This window comes from Protopterus annectens, chromosome 12.part0 (assembly GCF_019279795.1).
Source record: "Protopterus annectens isolate FY-2018-M chromosome 12.part0, PAN1.0, whole genome shotgun sequence".
Lineage (NCBI taxonomy): Eukaryota > Metazoa > Chordata > Ceratodontiformes > Protopteridae > Protopterus > Protopterus annectens.
In genome coordinates, this window is record NC_056746.1 from 796,823,036 (window position 1) to 796,840,421 (window position 17,386).

The 17,386-nt window shown below is 41.3% G+C and overlaps 1 protein-coding gene across 4 annotated transcripts in view; it reads left to right on the forward strand.

Moving 5' to 3' along the window:
* Nucleotides 1–17,386, forward strand: part of ARHGAP21 (Rho GTPase activating protein 21) — a 2,418,417-nt gene that overhangs the window by 2,035,851 nt on the left and 365,180 nt on the right. For all 4 annotated transcript variants that reach the window (XM_044089838.1, XM_044089836.1, XM_044089837.1 and 1 more), the window contains 3 exons: nt 6,305–6,447; nt 6,552–6,707; nt 6,808–6,886. In XM_044089838.1, the coding sequence (XP_043945773.1) occupies nt 6,305–6,447; nt 6,552–6,707; nt 6,808–6,886 (378 nt within the window). The remainder of the gene's footprint in view (nt 1–6,304; nt 6,448–6,551; nt 6,708–6,807; nt 6,887–17,386) is intronic.

Genomic DNA, 17,386 nt, shown 5'->3' on the forward strand with positions numbered 1-17,386 from the left:
GTTATTCTGTTTGACACATTAGAGGACATGCACACATTAAGAAATGTGCCTGATGATTTGTGATAACATTGATTACTAAAAAGTAAAAAATAAAAATATAAGTAAAAACCTCATTTTTAATAAAGAATGCTTTTTATTGAATCGCTCTAAAAAGTAAAAAAAAAAGGAAAAAGAGTGAAATTGTTGCAAAAGAAAAAGAAACTGATTTCAGAAAAGCATTTGAGGTTGGTTTTTCTTGATTCTTGTAATGATGGACGAGAAGAAGTAACAGGAATCACCAAAACCAACCTCAAATGCTTTTCTGAAATCAGCTTGTCTGTCTTTTGCAAAGTTTTCACTCTTCTTCCTTATTTCTTACTTTATAGAGCTTTTCAGTAAAAAGCATCCTTTATTAAAAAATGTGTGTTTACTATTTTTATGCCAAACTAAAATCTAAACCAATGCACAGATGATTAATTACAGATTACATGGAACCAAAAAAGTTAGTATGTAAAACCAATTGGAGTGATGTGTTCAGTGGAAAAACTGCAGAATGAATGTGGAAAGTTCTGAAAGAGAAATTGTTTAAGTGCAAAAAACACAACAAATTGTTTAACATCAAAATCTAGGCATACAACGTCAGGGGTGTATGTTTCCATAAGAACAAGATACCTGATTAAGTGAGAGACAAAAAAAAATACAAGAAATGGAAAAGAGGTTGAACTGCAACTTTGATAAGTGAAATAAACAAGCTGGACAAACAAATTAAACATAGTATGAGACAAGATCAAGAAAAATCTGAGGAAAACTTTTATAAAGATATTGAGCATAATAGGAAACCATTTCATAGATGCATAAAATGTGGAAGGAGTAAAAACATACAAATGGATTGATAAGTTGTCCTAGTGACAGCCCGGTAACCTCAGATATTGAAATCAAATTAGATTATATTGAAAAAGAAATATGCAAACTGAATCTAAACAAAGCACAGGGAGGAGATGGAATTAGTAATAATAACCTGAGAACAGTTCAGCAAGAACTTACAGTACTATTGTATATATTATTTACTAGGTTGTGTAAACATGAGTAAATTCCTCAAGATTGGAAACATGTACTTATTAAACCTGTCTTTAAGGGAAGGGGAATAGGACAAACCCAGAGTAATACGGACTCTTAAGTCTACTTTCATGTTGTTAAAAATAACAGAAAAGGTAATACTGGATAAATTATTGTCAGAATTTGAAAGTTTAGGACCTGACACCATGTATCAGCATGCATATGTTGAAAATAGATCTATTACCACCTGTAGCATAATGTTCTATAACAATATAATAACTATGGATGAAAAACTGTGCTGTAATGTAACTTATACAGATTTAACTGTAACATTTGGCAGGGTCATACACAAAACCCTAATCAGTAAATTAGAACAACTAGGTATTGATGTACTCATGATAAGATGGATAGCTGCGTGGCTTACAAATAGGACATAGCAAGTGTCATACAGCAGCTGGACAGGTGAAATTCTTGCTTATAGTCAGGGTGTCCCACAGGCCCTGTTCTATTCCCATACTTGTTTAGATTTTTTTCTTTCAGACCTATCTTTTTCATCTGAGGTGCTCTATAGTCTGTATGCAGATGACTTGAAATTAGATAAACTGATTACGTGTTACAGATAGGGCATCTCTGCAAAATAATTTGACTAAATTGACCATTTAGGCACAGGAGAATAATATGCTGACAAATACATCAAAAATTAAGCATATGATATTTAGGAGACATAAATTGAAAGATGAATATTTAATTTAGCACACAGTGATTGAAACTGTACATTCATTTAAGGACTTGGGTTTATGGGGCAGATCCAGCTTTGAGTTTTTCTAATCATATCAACCATTTGATTAATGATAGATATAAAAATATAGATTGTGTAAAAATATTTATGAAGTCTAGGAAAAAAGAAATGATGAGGTCATTGTTAATGTAAACTCAAACTTGAGTATGGAATAACGGTATGGAAACCTTATAAGAAAACAAGCATGAGTAAACTGGAAAGAGTGTAGTAGAACTATACCAAGACCTGACATGGATGTGAAAATTTAAGTTATGAAAGACTAAAATATCTGAACTTGTACAGTGTCTCGCATAGATATTTAAGAGGAGATCTTATAGGGGTATGTAGGGCATTTAAAGACAACTAGCTCTGGCAATATTTTGGGTTATCAAAAAGTAGTAGAGAGTCATCGGACAACCTATGTAGAAGATTCTGTAAGAATGAGAAGTCTACTAATTGGTTCTCTGAGAGAGCAGCTGATTGGATGGAACAGATTACCAAATTACATTAAAACAAGCACTAGTTTAGATATTTTTAAGAACAGCCTGGACACTTATTATGGGAACAGCTGTTTTGGTATATTGGCAGGCTAGAACTGTATAAATGTCCATGCTTAAAATATTTGTATGCATGTATAAAGGAGAGGGAGAGAAAGAAGCAGAAAGGAAAATGGAGAGATCCAGAAAAAGTACCCAGATCCAACCGAAACTTTGGGTCTGCCTCTGAAAACTTCAAAGCATTCACCTCTGGAAACCATTTGGATCCATTCTCTGACACCTCCTCCCCATTTTTCACCAGAGCTGGTAAATCCTAGATTCCACTCTCCTTTCCTGCAGAAGACATGGGCAGAGGTTCCTTTGGATACAAATTCAACTGGAGGACCTCCTGGTGTTCTCTCCTTTGGGTCCCCTGAGTATATGGGTCTGTCTGCCCCTCTTCTAATTTCTCTTATCCAAGTTTGGCCTTCTGATCCAAAGATGACGGATCTGTGCCTTCTCAGAGCAACTACTTCAGAACTGACAGTCCCTTCACCTTCGACTCTGAATGTGTCCCTTACCCTCTTGACTCCATTTTTGTCAGATTGATATATCTCTCCCATTTCAGTGCTCGATAGCTTAACTCCAATGTCATCCCCTGAGCCAGAGCAAGTTACAGAGAAAGAGGTTCATCTTATTTATTTTTTGTATCGGAAGAGTGCTTCTTCACCTCCAGTTGTGTCAGTGGCATTAGAGACATTTGAAAGGATTCTCTCCATATTGAGAGTAGAGGTCTCTCTGTTACACACTGCTCTGTCCTGTCCTCTTTTGGATACTGCATCTGACTCCATACATTCTGATTGATTAGGGCAGTCAGCTTCCTTTCAGTGTTGGGGGTGCTTGCCATGCGCATTCCCAGTCAGATTCCAACCCTTCCCCAGAAGTCATAGTGAAGCACGTCTTACGAAACAGACTTGTAAAAGCAGACACTTCGACTCCTCTCCAAAGTCAGTCACTAAAAAGAAGCTTTGATGAGGGTGAAGTGACCCGATAATCCTCTCTGAAAGATGTGAACTTTGATGACATTCTTGAATTGATAAAGCAACAAGGAGGCTGGTCCACTCTTGTACCCTCTCTTGAGGAGTCTGTGTTCCTCAAGGTTTTTGAGGCTGACTCTTCTACCTCTTTGGATGGTACCACCTGCTGATGATCTTCTGAACCTGGTAGCACAGTGGGCGTAGAAGGATCCTGACATGGTGGAACCGATAGTACAGAAACTGGACAAGATTTTTGTTGCTGTGAAGAACAGGGCACACTGGAGCAAGGGTCCCCCCATGGATGCCATGGTTTTGCAGCAGCCACCAAGAAAGAACTCCTGGAGGAGAGTACATCTGTCCACCCCCCAAACAGGGACTCCATGACATTGAACAGATTTGGGAAATGGATATATGCTTGAAGCAACTTTTGCTCTTAGAGCACTGAACTACTTTGATTTCAGAAGGACTTGAACAAGGCTCTTTTTAGTCCTGAGGAAAACAGGAGGCCTCAGGCCAGTCCTGAAACTAAGTCAGCTCATCCAGTTTATGAAAAATACAAAGTTCAAGATGATCATGGTTCAGTCCATCCTGCCTCTTCTGAGAAAGGATGACTGGATGTGCTTGATAGATCTACAGGATACCTACTATCGTATCAGGATAGCAAGGCAGTCCAGAAGATTTCTCCATTTCCAGCTGGGAGCCAATTATTTTCAGTTCAGGGCACTGACCTTTGGTTTCATCACAGCCGCCAGGTGTTCAATTGTGTGGCAATGGTTGCAGCGTAATCTCGCCACAGGGTCAATCACCAAGGGATACTTTAGTCCACATTTGTCCTTCTGTTCTCCTTTATTCCTTTCCTCCCATGCCCTTTATGACAGAATTTCTTCAAAAAGTCAGACGTTTCAAGGCCAGAGTAAGCCTCGCTGCCCACTTTTGGCCCTTGCAAGTTTGGCTCTCTTTCTTCTGACCTCATCTAGTGCATCCATCCTAGGTATTGGATCTTCATCCAAGTCTTTTGAATCATCCCTCTGGGCAGCCTCACCCAGATCTGAAAACTCTAAGATTAACTGCATGGTTCTTCCAATTCTAACAATGGACTGGGATACTAGGCTTTTGGCTCTGGTGGTCCACATTTTATCTACTTCAAAGAAGCCAAATACTAAAACAGTTTATCTCAGTAAGTGGAGAAGGATTACCATATGGGCTTATAGATAGGTTCATATGTGTGTACTAGGAAAATGACCACTAGGGCCTTTTTAAGCTTAACCATGCATCCCATATCTCTGACAAGTTCTGGTACCCTTGATAATTGTAAGCAGGGGCCTGGGAGATGAACCATTTACACAGAATAGACCTCTGTTCAGCCCCTCTACTATCTTTACTGAGCTTCTTTTCAGATCTTTTTCCAAAAAAAAGATACAAGTTCTCAACCATCAAGGTTCAGTTAGCAGCTATTTCCAATTTCCATATTTGGCAAAATCAAACCCCTAATGTCTCCTAAAGAGTTCAAAAGTTTTTCTGAAGGGAACCTTCTTTCTAGGACTGCCTATTAGGGATCTGGTTCCTCTGTGGGGCATTACTATTGTGCTTCAGCCTATTAGGGATCCGGTTCCTCCATATGACAATACTTGCATGCTTCAGGCCCTTACTCAAGCCTGTTTTGAGCCTGCAGCTGCAATAGATTTAAAATCTCTTTCTTGGAAAACCCCCTTTCTATAGCTGTTACTTTTTCTGGAAGGAATTTGGAATTGCAGATATTATCCTGTAAAACTTCATATATGGTCTTTCATAACAACATGGTGTCTTTGAGAACCAGTCCTAGTTGTCTTCCAAAGGTGGCATCTAAAATGAACCTCAGTCAGACCTGCCAGTATTCTTCCCAAAATTCTTTAACAAAGGAGAATATATTCTGCGTTTGCTAGGTGTCCATCGGCAACTCAGATTTTATTTACACAGGGCTGAAGATTAGAGAAAATCTGATCAACATTTTATTGCCTTCTCTAAAGCGAAAATTGGTCAAAGTGTATTCAAAGTCATATTACCTAGGTGGCTTTCCGACTGTATAATGTTTGTGTACAAAAAGGGGGAACTTTCTGTACTAGTACACCAAAAGCTCGTAAGCTTGTTTTACAAGGGCAGTAGCTTCTTCTACTGCCTTTATGGGCAAAGTTTCTATTGATGAAATTTGTTCTGTAGCTATTTGGTCTACGATTCACACCTTTATGTCTCACTACAGGCTGGATGTATTACCATTCTCAGGAATATCTTTCCTTGATACCACCTGGGTGTTTTTTGTAGACTGAGAATCTGTCCCATAGGTTGAATCGGATGAAAACAGACTACATCGGGTACGAAAGTTATGTACCTACCATAGTGCTAAATCCACATTGCCTTGTTTTCAGCCGATTCAACATCCCTACCTCTGTCCTCAACCTAAATTGTTCCTTTTTTGCTCCTCTTGAATGGTTGGACCTGATTAGGAACCTTGTCCTTGGACACCCTGGTGATTGCTGTGCTTCATATTAATGCTATCTTTCCTAGTTCATCTTGTAGGTAAGCCTGTTTATATCTGATTGTTAGATAATGTATCTTGTTTTATGTCCAGGCTAACTCAATGTAAGGTAAATGGGTGAACAGAGGGAATTATGGATAGGGGAGGAGTCAGAGCCCCAAATCCAAAGCTTCTGAAAAGTGCAGAGGTCAGATCCAATAACCCAAAGGTTAAACCGGATAAAAAAAAAAAAAAAAAGATAACATGGGTCTAGTGTTATGGTAAGTGCATATCTTTAATTTTCTCACAGTTCGTAGTTGAAACTTGTAATAGTTTGAGTAAACAAACCAGTTAACATTGCTGCTTTCAAAAAGTACTTGTATCTGCATGTGCTTCTTGGCAAATTTTAAGATTGGAAACCAGTCATCACATAATCTGGAATTGTGAATCTCTACTTGAACAGTATTCTATTATATGTTCTATATAGATGACACCAGTCCACCAAAAGACAAAGGCACATGGAGAAAAGGCATTCCTAGTTTAGTAAGAAAGCAGTTTGAAAAGAAAACTTGTCCTGGAGCATCATTTGGTGTTAGGCTTGATGACTGTCCTCCTGCTCAAACCAACAAGGTGAACAAGAGTTTGAAATGGAAAAAATTAATGTTGACTTGTCAGTCTGTATACTATGTAGTTACTGAAGAATTCTGTTTAAATGTGTGTGTCTTTTTTTTCAGTATGTCCCATTAGTAGTGGAAATTTGTTGCAAATTAGTTGAAGAAAGAGGTCTTGAATACACAGGCATTTACAGGGTCCCAGGAAATAATTCAGCCATTTCAAGTATGCAAGAGGAACTAAACAGAGGAATTGCGGAAGTTGATATTCAAGACGATGTAAGTTTAAATGTGATAATAATAATTCTGCTTTTATTTATATAAGCACAGCACAACAGTTGTGATACCTTGCTCATTTGATTCTGTCTTAAATGCTCAGAAATGGCGAGATCTGAATGTTATCAGCAGTCTTCTGAAATCTTTCTTCAGAAAGCTTCCGGAACCTCTGTTCACAAATGGTGAGTTACCACTCTATAAATTACTTATGTTTGTTGTTAGTGTTAACGGTAAATGAAACAAGTTATTCTTTGGCTTCCTTTTAGTAAAACTTCGTTATGTATACACAAACTGTGTGTACAGCATTTAAAACAGCAAAACTTTACAGGATTTGATGTGGTTTGTCTGTATGAAAGATTCCTTAACTTATCGTAAAGTAGCTAATGACACAGTAAGTTCAGCTTGATTTTCTAGATTGGTATTACTGTTTTTGTAACTTTCTGTATATCTGCAGGTTTTGCAGCTGCTGTTCCTTGTCTTATTACAAACTTATTAATTTTACTTATCTTTTTTATGCCCCGTACATGAGTAAGTCATGCCACAAGCTGTCATCTCTTCCATTTCTACAAGTAGTCTGTTCAAGTTGTCATCTTGATTATCTTTTAGAATGTATTTACATATTTATCCCGAGTCTTCTCATTGTCAGGTTATGACTCTTGTATATGAGGTGCTTGTGCACAGTTTTTTTAGACCAGATCATGTCCAACTGCTACAGTCACTGCAGTTATATTTGTCTTTTGCAAGGAAGCAGTTTTATTTGCCTATTGAGAGGAAGAAATTAATTTGCACTTTTTATTAGTCTTTAAGAAAATATGCTTACTCTAAATGAGAGGCACTGAAAGTTTTAGTCGTATTTTTAAATAAGGTAAGTCCTATTTTTTACCAAGGAAATAGTTGTTTCCTTGTATGAGAAAAAATACATTTCTCAGCTGACAAAGGTCCTTTGACGCATCTTTAGCCAGTGTTTGTTATAATGGTAATCTGCAATTCCTTTATAACTATTACCTTCTGCTTCCTCTCTCTCTCTCTCTCTTTTGGCTTTTCCCATTTAGGGGTCGCCACAGCGGATCATCTTGTCCACTCATGATTGGCAGTGGAGTTTTACAGTGTCGAGTTGCCAGCCCGGCACCCAGCCTTCCACGGAAGGCACACACACGCACGCACTCACGCTTAGGGCCAGTTTTAGCATGTCCAATCCACTTGCAGCATGTCTTTGGGGATGTGGGAGGAAACCGGAGCACCTGGAGGAAACTCACACGACCGCATGGAGGACATGCAGACTCCACACAGAAGACACCCCAGCCAAAGATCAAACCGGAGAGCCTCTTGCTGTGAGGCAACAACGCTAACCGCTGCACCTACATGGCTAAAACTATGTTACAGTTTATTCATGCATTCTTGTGTTTCGCTGCTATGTTTTTATTCCACAGCTACTTAAGGAAGACATTTTTTATGCTCTGCAACCCTTTTGTGGAAGAAAAATGCAGTTTCACTTAACATTTTGCAGGCCTGCCTTCATCATCAGCTTTTTCCTACTTACTGTTGTATATGTTACCCTCTTCTGAAAAATTCAGTTCATGTAATTTAGTATACTTCATGCTGGGGCCTTTCTGCATGGGAGATTTTATTTTTTACCCTCTTCTGAAAATTTCAGTTAATTTACAGTTTCCTCATGTTGAGACCTCTTCTCAATTGGGTGTTTTATTGGGTAATACTTCATCAATCAGACTTTTACTTTTTTAAAGCTCTTTCAGATGTACCCTTATTCCTAGCTAGCACACACCATGATATAAAGTACCAGCGGCATAATCTCACTCATCCCTGGAGCTTGAAATTTCATTTTTGCAGCTCACACTTCTGTTCTCAATACTTGCTGTCATAGGTATACTGCTGTGTGTGCATGTCTAGACGTAAATGTTTCTGTATGACTGTCTTATCAGCCACAAGCCATACCATCATACCTGTAGTGCCTCAGGGAGGTGATCGACACTGAGAACTGCTGAAACTGACAGATTCAGCAGAGCTACTTGATGTAAAAGGCAGAAAAAGTTGTTAGCCCATTTTGCAAAGTTGATGGCACATGAGAGCTGTCACATGAAGACTACTGAAAGGGTCCTTGGTGGAGTATTGCCAGAGGAATGTGTACCATGAGGCCTTGCCATGCCCCCCAACCCCTTCAGATGGAGAACCCACAGTCACTTCAGCTACTAAAGTTTCAAGACTTTTGTCCTCAGCTTCAGTATGGGAACTTAAAGTGATAGGGGCATGCCCTTAGCTTTCACCCTGAGGTGTGTGTCCCAAGGTTCTTGTGATGCTGCACTGTCTTATGTAGACCACTTTAAGCCTGTGGTGGTCAGGCCAATCCAAGAGATCTGTCTTTTGAGTCATACAGTCAATGAGCAGGGGTACTTAGAATCTGTTGGGAGTTTGAAATGCATCTGCAGGAGAGTGCTGTTAGGGAACTACATCTGTAGCCAATGCCAGGTCTGATGTAGACTTATCCCTTTGTAGCCCTTGGCTAGTTTGCTTAGTAGAGGATCATGTAAGGATTTGGAGGCTGTCAAGGTCTGTTTCTTTCAGATTGATAGGAATAATTAGTCCACCCCCACTCTCATTTGCTACAGCTGACCCCTTACTTTGGAAATGCCCTCAAACTGATGAGGGGCAACATGGACTGGCCAGTGGCCCTTGTTTCGTCCTCCCAAAATCATCCTGTAAAGTTTGTATGGAAGAGAACTGAGGAGGAGGTGTGGGCCATACCTCTTTGGAGCTAGTTATTAGAGATGCTGCCAGGATGAGGGTGGGATGGGTGAGAACAGTGCCATTTGCAGGCTACTGCATGACTGGACAAATATCCTCATTAAGTATTCTAGTCCTATCTCTTTTATGGTCCTTTCTTTTTAACAGCTCTTATGGTCCAGCATATTTTACAGATCACACCATTTTGCCACATTGCCACCATACAAGGAGAGGCAAGTAGGTTTATTGCTCTGCAACACAGAGGCTGAATGCTATCAATGGTTCATCTCATCTGTGTCATTCATAACCTGATCTAGTTAGGAAGGCACTGGCTAAGATGCAGGGTCTTCTGTGGACTTCAAGGATCTTTGAGCAACCTTGTACATAGCCCTTGTGGTAGGGTACTGTATACCCTACTATAGCTTTGAGTATACTGATACTTTCTATGATCGTGAGATGTTCTTTATTTTTGATCACTTCTGCAGTAGCCTAAGCTATATGGGTTATTTCCTGCACAGTGTATAACAGATGGCCAGCTTCCAAAGCTTCAGGGCACATTTTGTGTGCTTAAACCATTAGCTTGAGCTGACCTGACTAAAAGAGAGCTTTGGGCACCAAACCCTTCAGAGCTTTCCTGCTCCTGAAAAAGATTACTGCTCTACAGGCTTACGAGGAATGGCGGTTAGCTTGTGCTGTTCCACTGCTGGACAGATAAAGTTCCCTTTGGGGGAAAAAACTTCCACATATTGTTTTTAATGTTTAAACTTACCTTCCTGTGTAAGAAAGTATATTTTAAACTAGAAATATGTGTTTTTGACTGTCACACAACTTTACTGTACTTTTAAATGGGAGCACACTTTTTTTCTGTGGAGAAACTTCGTTTAAAATACTTTTGGGGCTGGTAAAGTGTATTAGAGTGATTTTGCTGTATTTTACTGGGAAAAGTGACTTTTTGATGCTTTTTAAATTTTAGTGTTTTGTGCTGCGTAGTTTCCTTGAGAAAGAAGCATCTTTTTCAGCTTGACCATGGAATAAACTACTGGTCCCACAGTCAGCTGATCAGCCTTTCTTCCAGCCACAAAAAGAAAAAGTTAACTAAATAGTCTTTGCCACCACAGCTGGCTAACAGTTTACGTCAGCCACAGGTGGGTGACTTGACTGTGGCCAAAGCTGGTTCCTCAAACCACTCATCTTTTTCCCTGCATCCTTCTGATGTTGTCCATACAGCCGCTATGAGCTGAGGGTTAGCAATATCATGTGCAGCTGTTGGGGTTCCTCAGTGGGCCATTGATAACCACTCTTGTTGTTTTAGTGAAGGGTCAAGGAAGATGCCCTTGCTTAGCCAGAATGTTGTGCTTATTACTGGGGAAATTGTTGCTGCATTAATAATCCTGTTTGCCCCAACCTTCCTGTGAAAAAGAAACAGAAAACTAAATATATATCTTCTACTGCACCATTTTCACTGGTCAGAGGAGTAGTTTATAAGTCTGGTACAGGGTTTTGTACAGGCTATTGTCCCTTCTTATCAAGTGGTTCCCTGTAAAATAAAAACGGATTCCTGTTTTCTGAAGAGATTGACTATAGAGAGGAACTGGCATGAATACAGGTTTTTCTCCTCAGATTTCTGATTCATGATTCAGACAGAGCATGTTATCGGAATCTACCTGTCAAAGTGCAAGGTATCTGGGACAACAAGGACAGACACAAGCATATAAATGTAAAAGAGGTGCGTGCCCTTATTGTGCCACTAAACTCTCTGAATAACCTCTGTTCCCCAGGACCACTTCAAGTTGTTACAAACAATACAGCAGTGATGTAGTACATAAACAAGCAAGAGGGAACCAGATCTTACTCCCCTATGCAGACTAGCCAATTTAGCATGGGATGTAGCTTTACAGCACAATCTCGCTCTTCAGGTTATGGTTTTACAATATTTGTGTGGTTTACTTTCCTATGACCTGTTTTACTTTTCATTCAAGGTACATTTTTTCAGCTGTTTCAGCATATCTGCCCATGGATCCCCCTTCTTTCAAGGCATTCTCTTGTCAAAATGTCATTGAAAGGGGTATTGCATAAGAGACCTCCGAGAGAACTGACTGCTCCTTCTTGAGATGTTAATGGTGTTTTAGAGAAACTACCTCTTGCTCCATTTGAACCAGCTCATCTGTCTGACTTAAGGTTCTTAGCATGGAAAGCAGTTTTACTGATTGCTCGGACCAGTGGAAGAAGAGTATCTGAGATGTATGCTCTTATAGCTGGCCAGCTGTACCTCATTTTCTGCAGAGGTTTTTTTTTAGAACTAATTGTTTTATGCTTTAAGCAAAACTATCCATTTACCTGTTTTCTTTCCTGAACCCAAAAATGAGAGAGTAAGGAAATTTTAGATGTCCACAGACAGCTTCAATTATATCTTGACAGAGCAAACTCTTTCAGCACTTCCTATCTGTTCATTTTTATGAAAGTAAGTTAAAGGACAACCAGTGTCAAAAGGTGGTTATTTAGGTCATTATCTTTTATTTCCAACACAACAAAACATTTTCAGGCATAGTCAGGGCAGATTCTATTAGATCCTTGGCATCACCTATGGCTTTTTGTAAAGGATTGTAGTGGTGGACTCTAGATGTATTTCACAAGCACACACACAGTCCTCTAAACGTACTTTTACAAATCAGTGCAAGCTAGAGTCCTTCTCCAGATGTTCTTCGTGTTTTACTGTTGCAGTCATCACGTTTGGGTTATCTGCCTGCAGGTAGCCCTCAGCCGGCCTGAATACCAGAGTCTTGGATTCCTGCGTCAGATGCTGTCTCTTCTTCCATGACGTCAGGTCATCAGGGGTTTAAAACATGCAGCCGATGCCATTACATCAGTCTTTCTTGCCGTGCGGTGCCGGAAGCAGAAGCAGTTCGCAAGTGCCGGTCGGCTGACTCCTGAAATTTTCGTTTTCGAGTTTCAGAACCGAAGTCTTCAAAAAAGCAAGTACCCCGTTGGGGATCCTTTTTCTTGCTCTAACCAATGTCAGTAAAAGTTAACAATTGTCTTACCTGTGGAAAGCAAATACCTTGTAAAGATTTTAATTCGTACTGCATTCCTTGCTTAGGCCCAGACCACGACGTCCCTTGCTGTCAGTTTTGTGCCTTGTTCAACCCCCGAACTATTCATCATCTGACTATCTTTGCTTGGTATCCGTACTCCAAAATGGCTTCGTTAAGCTATCCAACTACCGAACTTCTGAAAAAGTGTAAGGATAAAGATAGACCGCATAGGTCCAAAACTGCCAACGCCACTTCCGTTAAGCTAGTCGCCAGTCCGCTGGTACTCAGTGAGGCGCTTTCGCAGCCCCTGATACCCGCTACTTCAGATTTGCATGCCTCTACTGAGCCCCATTCGGAGTCCGGTATGCCACAAGATGCTTCTTCGACTATAGAACCTGCGGATGCCTCTACCTTGGATGGGTCCAGAGCCGCTGTGCAGGCACCAGCTTCTGAGGGTGTATTCAGGCCTACAGACTTGCATTTTAAACAGACGCCATCTTCTTCATCCAGGCCTAAAACTCGCACCATGCCTAGAAAACCGACATCCAAACCACATGCTCAGGCCCATATGCCTAAAAAACAAATGCTTAGAATGGCTGAAGACCTTATTACCTTAATTAGGGGAAGCCAGCCTTCCCCCTCTAAGAGACCTAGAACTGATTTTCCTTCTGATTCTTCTGATATTTCGATTTCTTCTGATTACCAGGATTTGCCCTTATCTACCTATGAGGACTCTGATGCAGAGGATTCCATTCCCTCTGCTTCCCCTCCAGAAGATATTTATTTTGGTGAAACCTTGCACACTCTTAGGGAGCATTTCCACTGGGAAAGCCAGGATTACTCTGACTCCAAAAAGAGGCTCAGGGAATTCTTACTCCTTCCTCAACACAGGCCTTTAGCTATCCTCCTGTTCTGGACATTTTAGATGATGCTTTACCTCCAGCTTCAGAAAACCTGACAGGTATTAGAGTACCTGACTCTCACAAGTTCCTCTTCAAGAATCCTACTGCTGATCTAGAAACCATTTCCCAAGAACCAAAAGGCATTAAGGCTACTGTTGCCAAAAATCCTACCCCTTCTGATAGAGATTACAGAGCCTTGGACAGATGGGGTAAGAAGGTATACACTTCTGCTACTTTGGCCATTAGGGCTTTAAATTGCCAGTTTCATATGTTAAAGTACCAGCAGCATATTATGGGACTACTTAAACAGAAAATGATGTTCATTACTGACTGTGCTGAACACAAAGAATTACAGGATTTAATGCATTCTGCAGAACAAGTTGGTAAACATACTTTGCAATGTGGTTTTGAAGTTTTGAACCCTTTAGAAGCATCTTGCAGGGCTGCTGTCACTGGGTCTGTACTTAGAAGGCATGCTTAGCTTAAGGAGCAAAATTTGCCAGATCATGTTAAAGTTAAATTACTGGATGCTCCCTTAAACCAAGACCATCTGTTTGGCAACAAAGCAGAAGTCGTCCTCAAAAAGATGGAGGAAAAAGCTAAATCTATGCAAACTGTTAAAAATTTCCTACAAGTACAGCCTTCCAGATTTAGTAGGCATTGGCCTTCAAAGAATTGGTCCTTTCCAGTCTCTTCCAGGCCTTCTCAGTCCAAACCCAGGAACAGCAGACCACCTAGGTTACAGTCTCAGGCTATGTACAGGCCTAAGCAGTGGGGGGGGCGCTCACTTCTAAAGCAGGGAGTAGTAAGCCACCCCCCTACGGAAAAATGGCACAATGACTTAACCTTCCAAGCCCTGCTCAACTGCTTGACCCCTTAGGAGGAAAACTCACCCTGCATGCAAAAAACTGGGAACTCATTACCCAGGACAAATGGGTTTTGAATATTCCCAAGGATACAGATTCCACTTTCACACCCTACCAACCCCCAAATCAGTGGGCTGAGGCCCAACAGCAGATTCTCTCTCTTCTAAGTATCAGGGCTATTCAACCTGTCCCAGCAGAACAAAGGGGACAAGGTTTTTATTCAAGACTTTTCCTGGTACCCAGAAAAGACAGCTCCTGGCATCCTATCTTGGACCTCTCTATTCTAAATGCCTTTCTGGTAATCCCAAAATTCAAAATGCTAACACTTAAACAGCTGCATCCTATGCTAGGCAAAGATGCCTGGTTGGTAACCTTAGACTTAAAGGAAGCTTACCTGCACATTCCAATAAGGGAATCTTGCAGGAAATACCTATACTTCAGGGCAGGCTCCATGCACTATCAGTTCTCTGCACTTCCCTTTGGCTTATCTACTGTACCCAGGGTATTCACAAAGTGTCTACCTCCAGCCATTGCATTTTGCAGGCAGAGAAATATTCAAATATACCCATACTTGGACGATTGTCTGATTCAGGCAGAAAGCCAGGACTTGCTAGTAAAACATCTGGCTTTTGTAAAGAAACTTCTAATCTCACTGGGGTACACCATAAACGAAAAGAAATCTCACCTAGTACCCTGCCAACAGATTGTATTCCTGGGAGCAAGCTTGAACACAACTTCCCAGATGGCTTTCCTCACTCCAGAGAAACAAGTTTATTTGACAACCAACTTCAAACTACTGGCCACAAAGACCCAGCTGTCTGCAAGGAAAATTCTGCAAGCCCTGGAATTCGTGGCCTCTTGCATTCTACTAATTCCATATGCAAGACTGCATATGAGGAAACTACAATGGTATCTAAAAAACCTATGGTGTCAACATTCTCAGAACCTGGAATAAATGATTCCTATCATTCCTTGTATAAAGACAGAGTTCCTTTGGTGGGCAGAGCCACAACAAGGGTCTCCCTTTCACTCTACCCCCTTCCGGCCAATCCCTAACAACAGATGCATCAGACTATGCATGGGGGGCTCACTTGGCAGGGCAGTGAATTCAGGGAAAATGGAACCCGAGACAGATGCACCTGCATATCAACCTAAAAGAAATGTTAGCTGTACAGAATTCCCTGACAGTCTTCAAAGACCACATTCTTCCAGGACAATTATTGATAAAGACAGACAACACCACAGTTATGTGGTACATAAACAAGCAGGGGGGAACCCACTCATACCCTCTCTGCAGACTAGCCATGGCTCTGTGGAACACAGCCTTGAGCTACCAAGTGCACCTACAAGCTCAATTCCTGCCAGGCAAGCTAAATTCACTGGCAGACGACCTAAGCAGAAATCTCATGGACCCACACGAATGGAAACTGGAACCAAAAATATTCAACCTCTTGAGGAACAAATGGGGGACTCCAGAGATAGACCTGTGTGCCTCCCCGCAGGACTATGAATTGGACAAATTCTGCACAAGGTCTTCCCACAGTCAAGCTTGGAAAGTGGATGCCCTGTCCTTTACCTGGGAAAGCCTCTCAGTTTATTCCTTTCCCCCTCTGCCTCTCCTCTCGAAGGTTCTGCTAAAGATCAAACAGGACAAGCCAAGGACAATACTGATTGCACCAGACTGGCCATGCCAGCACTGGTAACCCCCTCTTGCACAGTATGACACTGCTGGAACCATGGCACCTGCCTCAGACCCCTTCCCTGCTGTCCCAGCAGGCGGGCCAGATTCTGCACCCTCAGCTTCAAACCCTGAACCTTGCAGCCTGGCTAATTCCTTGAACATCCCTCAGTAAGCAGGTGCTAGATGTCATTCTGTAGGCAAGGAGGCCTAGTACTAGAAAATCCTATGCTGAAAAGTGGAAAAGATACTGTTCCTGGAGCCAGACTCAGGATGGGTACAATAGTACCCAGCAAACTTACCTCATATTCTTCAGTACTTAACAGAAATGCTCCACAAGGGCCTATCCTTTTCGTCAATTAAAATTCATGCCTCTACCATTTCAGCACATTATAATACTGAACCACCCCTCTTCTCTCATCCCCTGCTAAAGCACTTCCTTAGAGGGGCCAAAAATTTAAGACCCCCCCCCCCCAGGAGAGCCCCTACTCCAGCCTGGGACCGGACCTTAACTTTGTATTGGAAAAGCTCACTCTCCCTCCATTTAAGCCAGCTGCAACTGCAGAGTTGAAATTCCTTTCTTGGAAAACAGCTTTCCTTCTAGCCATCACTTCAGCAAGAAGAGTGTCTGAATTACAGGCCCTTATGGCAGTGGAACCCTTCATTGTCTTCCATGCAGACCAGTCCTTCCTTTATGCCCAAGGTGGTGTCTAGTGTGGCCCTAAATCAGTCCATTCATTTGCCTACCTTTTTCCCTTATCCACAAAACAAAGGAGAACGAATACTGCACTCTTTGGATGTGCACAGACAACTTAGAATTTATTTTGACAGGACTAAGCCACTCAGAAAATCTGAACAGCTGCTAGTTGTCTTTGCTGCAGGGGCAGAGGGGAAGGTCATTTCAAAGCAAACCATTTCTAAATGGATAGCCCATTGCATTCATTTCTGCTACAAGCACCATGGAAAACCTGCCCCACAGGGGATAAGATCACATTCCACCAGGGCTGCATCTACCTCTACAGCTTTTTTCAGAGGAGTCCCTACCAGGAACATCCTAGAGACTGCTACCTGGAGCTCCGTACATACCTTCACCAAGCATTACCACATGCCTATTTTTTCTAAATCCAGAGCTGGTTTTGCCACTGCAGTCTTGCAGGGCTTAATAGCTGTCCCTAATGCTCTCTAACTTCCTCCTCCCTTTCTTAGTTTTGGGAATCAACCCAAATGTGATGACTGCAACAGTGAAACACGAAGAACATAGTACAGTTGTGTGCACTTACCATAAATGTAGATGTTCGAGTGTATTCACAGTTGCAGTCCTGGTTACCCTCCCACCAGCCCCCCCTGACTTCTCTTGGCTCTACCTTTCCTTCTTGTTTGGTGTATTTAACCTTTCTGGTGTATTTGCTTTTTGATGGAGGTGTACCGTAACATATAATTGCTTCCCTTTGTGGAGGCACCTGAC